Source organism: Xenopus laevis, chromosome 5L (genome assembly GCF_017654675.1).
Source record: "Xenopus laevis strain J_2021 chromosome 5L, Xenopus_laevis_v10.1, whole genome shotgun sequence".
Lineage (NCBI taxonomy): Eukaryota > Metazoa > Chordata > Amphibia > Anura > Pipidae > Xenopus > Xenopus laevis.
In genome coordinates, this window is record NC_054379.1 from 39,842,036 (window position 1) to 39,848,616 (window position 6,581).

A 6,581-nucleotide genomic window follows, 5' to 3' on the forward strand; every position below is an offset into this window, starting at 1 on the left:
GGACACTTAAAAACTGAATAGGTTGGCGTAGCATCCGGGTTAAGCCAGTCCCTAGGTCACGCCCCCTTTTGATTATTCATACAAGTGTCCTGCCTCCGGAGGGTGGAGCTTAACCCCAGCTGTTCCCTGTGTCCCCCTGAGACGACAGAGAAATATGCATTTTAACACTAAAATCTGTTCCATGACTGTCAGTGCACTTATACCATGGAGTCAATGGGTGCAGATCAGCTTTCTCAGCCAGGTGTGGCATTGATCTTATGGTTGAAAAAAGGTGTCCAAATTCAACCTTTTGCTCAAACAAACCCTACCTAATTTTGGATGATCCAGAGGAAGGCAAAAAACCCCCGTCTGAAGCAGCCTCTAATTTGCTTCAGAAGGGGGAAAAAATTCCTTCCTGACTCCAAAATGGCAATCGGTATAATCCCTGGATCAATGGTTTCCTAATTCTACTAAAAACAGTAGCTTTGTACAGTAAGGACAATGCTACCGTCAGGGCATATGGGTTGGTTCAGTATTGGCATACATTTGGGAAAGTACCAGGTTATAAAAATATCCTGGCACTGGTGACTGGTTCATTGAACAGGAGAACAGTAAGGATGATACACACAAGGGCATTTGAAGGTGGTTCTAAGCCAATTTCACCTCCAGTACAGTCAGCAGCAGCTGCGCTATTAATGCAAGCTCTACAAATACAGTGACCTCTGAACTGGCTATGGACTGCAAGTAAAATGACTCTAGACGCACCTAGAAATACTAGTGGATAATAGTAAGAAATATATCTCAGTGTTCTCCTGTTCAACAAATGGGTGAGCATTTCAAATGACTAAACTGACTTACACTCAATCACACACACAAATACATAGAGCACACACACTCACAGAGAAGAGCTGAGGGAGAAGTTGTGGAGAGGACAAAGAGGGCATGGGTATGGGAAGTGCTAGGGTTAAGGTATGGAAGAAAACCTGGAGGGTTTAAAAGTGGATGGTAAAGAAGCTGGGAATAGGGAAAGGGATTGAGAGTAAAAGAGAGAAAATGTAAATAAGGAAGAAGGAAATCAGGGGAAAGGAGGACACAGTATAGAGGAAGTAGACCCATGCCCCCCGCAGCCACAGGGTCTGCTTTCTTTATAGTTATGCCATCACAGGTAAGGAAATAAGGGAGAAACAGAAGTTTGGGGTGTTGTTTAGAGATTTGGAAGGAGGGAAATCAAGGGTAAGGGAGCAGAAGGGAGAAAGTATAGAGGAAGTAGACCTGGGCCCCCCGCGGCCAGGGGGTCTGCTTCCTTCATAGTTACACCACTGCTTAAGAAAGGGGTTAATCACAGGTAAGGGAATAAGAGGAAGGCAGATGTTTGAGGTGTTGTGTAGTGAGGGAAATCAGAGGAAAGGGAGTAGGAGGAGACAGTATAGAGGAAGTAGACCTGGGCCCCCCGCGGCCAGGGGATCTGCTTCCTTTATAGTTATGCTGCTGGTGTGACCCACTTAGGAAAGGGGTCAATCATGGGTAGGGGAAATGAGAGAGACAGAAGTTTGGGGTGTGGTTTAGTGATTAGAAAAGAGGGAAATCAGGGATAAGGAAGGAGACAGTATAAAGGAAGTAGATCCGTGCCCCCCGCGGCCATGGGGTCTGCTTCCTTTATAGTTATGCCACTGGAGTGGGCCACTTAGGAAAGGGGTTAATCACGGGTAAGGGAATAGGAGGGAGGCAGATGTTTGGGGGAGGGTGGGGGTAACCTGGTTATGTTTAGCAATCTCTTCATTCCAGATGTAACCTCACCATTGTACCTTTCCATCCTTTAGAAGCTACAGTCAGAGATCCTGTCTGGTGCTAGCTTTGATGGCAGAACCAGGTGACAGTCACAGGAGATGGTTTAGGTTTGGTACAGCAGGTGGATTGGTTGTTTAGGGGTGCAGGTTGCCACAGATGGTACGATGTTAAAGGCCTCAGGTTGTTACAGGCAGCAACTAATGATGGTATCCCATGTTAGAACAGAGATAATGCCTTACTCCTGCCAATTCCAGTTGGGATCAACTTCTGAGAAATCTTTTAAATTCTTTCCATTGCAATTATGAGTGGAGAATGGTAGTGGAAATTCATAGAAGTCGTCCGCAGATGGCTGTGAACAAGAGAAAAGCACTTAAACTTTTATACAACAGTAGAATTGTGTATTAATTTCACTCATAGTTTTAAGTAGATTTGTTTTAACACCTTATTGGTCACTGCGAGCTTCCTAACTGCAAGGAAGAAAAGGATGAACTCATTTGCCTGGTGTTATTATGCAAAAGATCTGTCCTCCATCCCAATAACATCAGGGGTTGTATGCACCGGACAACCTCTGTCTTAAAACTGTTATCCCTTATCACTCTGGTAGATATCAGCAGCAGCAATTTTTGGAGCTGTCTACTAAAGGGGGCTTTTAGTTATTAAGGGAGGTCCAACTTGACAACTATTTTGGGTAAAGGCTTATGATAGATGTTTTAGCTGACCATCACTGGAACAATGGGAGAGTTACGGTTATGACCATGTTTTCACATAATTCATACATGTATAAGAAGTCAGAAGACCTCTGCCCTGCTATTTCATGAAAGTATACAAAAAGTGCATTGATTGCTGCAGCGCATTAATTTACCATTCCTGGCTGAAAAGGTGTCTCCAGTCTTCGATTTTCCAGATCATCCCAGTTGATAGTGCTGTAGAAAGGATGCTCCCTGATGTTCCCATTCAGTCCAATTCGTTTGGTGTCATCACTCTCCAAAAGCTAAAGAGAAACATGGTCATATGTTAGAGTTTTGCAGATGTTATACTAGGTAACTCCCTGCATTATTGGCAGGCACATAAGCAGTATGCCAGTATATCTATTTACCTTAGACAGGAGGTCCAGCATTTCCTCGCTCATATAAGATGGGTAATCTGGTGTTTCCGTCATTATCGCATAGGTCTGATTTAGAATGCTGCCTGATGTTGAATATGGCAATTTACCTGTGGCCATTTCATACATTATCACCCCGAAAGACCACCAATCCACGGCTGCATTGTACTCATCCTGTAATAGAACCTTTAAAGAGAAAATAAATAAAACAAATTATACCAACAAATATATTTACTCCTTATATGTGTGATAGTAAAGAGAACCAAGAGTACAGTTTTCTCCATGGAATTGCTATAAACTGCTTCTCTCGACTGTCAATAGGAATCACAATGCTTATAGTACAGCAACAAGATCATTGCCCAACACCTGGGATGTCTTTTTGCAACATATTGGAATGTCTAAACTGCATCAGAAAAGGGACGGACACAGTTACCTTAATTACATGTAATATTAACATTTAAACACACCATACATCAATATTGAAACAAATATATTTATTAAGCAACAGGTATAAAAATTAATCTAATACTCTAATAAGATCATTGGTGCAGTTCTAGCATGTTACAAAACTAACATAATAAATATATTTACTAAGATCGCCATAATAAGACTTCTGGTAACTACTATAACTGACATTCTTGCATGTGCTGTATAAAATGTATTGAATGTCATTTAGAATGCTTTGTGTTAATTAAGTTTTAATTGCAACAGGAGAGGTGCATTCTTTTGCCTACCAGTGATTTTAAGGTGGGAAGTTCTGTTAACCCGTTGTTTAATAAATATATTTGTTTTAATATTGAAATACAGTGTGTTTAAATGTTAATAGTACATAGTTGGTCTGTTTTCTGATACAGGATTAAAGGTTATAACATTGGGACTGACGGTTTCAGTTTCATTTCAATACTATAGGACCTGTTATCCAGAATTCTCGGGACCTGGGATCTTCATATCTTAGGTCTACTAGAAAATCATATAAACATGAAACAACCCCAATAGGCTGGTTTTGATTCCAATAAGGATCAATTAAATCTTAGTTTGGATCAAATAACAGGTACTAATGTATTATTACAGAAAAAAAGGAAATCTTTTTTAAATTAATTAGATACAATGGAGTCTATGGGAGACAGCCTTTCTGTAATTTGGAGCTTTCTGGATACTGGGTTTCCGGATAACGTATCCTATACCTGTAATCATGTAAAGGTCACATTGGGTTCAGACCAGTGAAAATTATAACATCGAAACTGGACCCTAATAGATTCTAAGAAACTAAATTGCCGGAATTGGCATTGTGCCAGCATTTGTCAGGTGATAGATTCCCATGGGAATGGGATCATCTGAGATGTTGATACTATTCTCTCTTTTTTATACAAACCTTTTTTTCCAATATATATGCTACTATGCATATATTGTAAATATTTTACAACAAATTATGTTACCTCTGGTGCCCGATATCCACGGGTTCCTGCTAAGCCGTAGTTATTCCTCTGGCCAGTGATGTTCTCTTTTGCAAGGCCAAAGTCGCAGATCTTTATGTGGCCGTCTTTATCCACCAATACGTTGTCCGGCTTCAGATCACTGTAGGTTAAACACAAGAACAATTTACTTTCAGAAAAATATACAAAGAGGTCAAGGTTCATGGAACAAGTTAAGTCTTTGTCAGTTAAATGTGATCACATATTTTATTCCCTTCTGTTTAAGAAAGTTAATTGTTGTTAAAAATAACCTCAATTAAATAAACCACAAAAGAAGGTGATAAACTAATTTAAATTAAGCGTACAACAAAGCCCACTGTGTGCCACTGTCCTTGATTGATTGAGGGCATAATAGAGTACTCTATACGTATGGAACTTATAGTTGATAAGTAGCCACTTATACTGACCTCAAAGAACTTTACAAGGTTAAAGAACACAAACACAATATACTGAGATTTTACTGACCGATGAATGATTCCTTTAGAATGCAGGAACTGGAGGGCAACCACCATCTCTGCTGTGTAGAATATGATTCTCGACATTGGCAGATTTCCGTCACGAAGAATCATTTGCCATAAAGATTTCCCACTGGCATACTCCAGGACAAAGAAGGCTTCACGCTGGTAAGTGCAGGTTAGAAGAATGTGAGACATGAGACATTACTACACAGAAGTAGAGCTGGTAAAAAGAAGGGCTAAAGGGACTTAATAAAACCATCTATGTAACTTGGGCCTGCTGCAATGATCTCATACCCCCTCCCAACTGCATCAACATTAACAGAGTCAATAGGGCAGTATTGGGAGCTGTGTGGGGGGCATTTGAGGATGTGAGTCAACGTCATATAAATAGGTTTTGTTTAACAAATTTAAATGCAAAAAATTATATATCAAAGATATATGTTCCAAGGCTCAATTAGCTCAATTTTTTATTAAAGCTTACATTTCAAATGGTACATACTAACCCCACATAGCCCACCTTTCGCAGTTTCATACCCTCCAGTACTTAGTCATAGGTGTCTCAGAGACACCTATGACTAAGTACTGGAGGATAAGAGCCTTGGGACATATATCTTTGATATATAATTTTTTAGCATTTTGACTGCCTTTGGAATCAGGGCAAGTCCCTCTGGCTCAGCCTGGGATTCACAGGAATCGGTTGCATGAATTCCCCATTAAGGATAGAGAATAACATATTTAAATGTTAACTAAGTACCCCTGTAATACACACCATGAAGGTACCACCACTCTATACCAACAAGAATATATATTGACAATGACCAAGCAGATTATGCTGTTAGTACTAGATGACAATAAGCAGTGTCGGACTGGGATGCCAGGGGCCCACCATAAAACCTCAGATTGTGGGGCCACCAGAAAACCTTAGACCATGGGCCCACTTTCCAAATTATTATTTTTCCTCTCCTCACTTAACCTCTTTATTCTCCTAGTCTTTTATATCTACTTACTATACTCTATTCTTCCATTATTAAGCCTAAGAAATAGGGAATGACCATGAAATAGGCCAAATGGTTAGAAGCAAGAGGCCCCTGACACCTGGGCCCACCGGGAGTTTTCCTGGTATCCTGGTGGGCCAGTCCGACACTGACAATAAGCCTGGGAGTGCCAAGAATTGAATCTCAGAGACACATACAAAGTGCTATTTTAACCTGTTATGTGCGTAAGGATCAGTATGCTTTACCTCTGACTGAAAAGTTGCATAAGAATGGCATAAAAATGCACATTCTCTGCTGATCTTCAATAGACGGGCTTCTTTAGCGATGGAATCACAGTTGTTCTTCTGTTTCTTCAAGATCTTAATTGCCACCAGTTGTTTTTTTGGTCTAAAAGAAGCCAATATCACCTAATAAGAATAAGAGAAGAGATTCAATATCACGGGGTCTCTCGTAGAGACACAATGTAACTTGCTATGCAAACATGCTTCATGACTTGGGAAATCATCACTCACCCAGCCAAAGCCTCCTTGTCCCAGTACAGTGTGGAACTTGTAGTTGTCACTATCCAGTGTAGCAGGTCTTTCGATGTCCAGACAGGGTCTCTTCTGTATGCTTCCACCTTCTTAAAGAGAAAAAAAATGCTTTTAACAGATCACATCACAGATAAATTGTAGTGATGAGACAATTTTTTCACCACACATTCCACATTTCGCCAACGGTGGACAAAAATTTGCCACGAAAAATTCACCAAGAAAAAACTTCCCATTCACTTTAATACATTTGGAAT

The 6,581-nt window shown here is 40.3% G+C and overlaps 1 protein-coding gene across 1 annotated transcript; it reads right to left on the minus strand.

The window, feature by feature from the left end:
• Positions 1 to 354: 354 nt before the first annotated feature.
• Positions 355 to 4,994, minus strand: LOC121393641 (protein kinase C delta type-like). Its single transcript, XM_041562674.1, has 5 exons — positions 4,807 to 4,994; positions 4,306 to 4,444; positions 2,864 to 3,055; positions 2,630 to 2,758; positions 355 to 2,116 (listed from the first exon to the last, which is right to left on the minus strand). Exons 1-5 carry the CDS (start codon positions 4,992 to 4,994, stop codon positions 2,003 to 2,005), a joined length of 762 nt encoding a protein of 253 aa, XP_041418608.1. The 3' UTR covers positions 355 to 2,002.
• Positions 4,995 to 6,581: the final 1,587 nt, after the last annotated feature.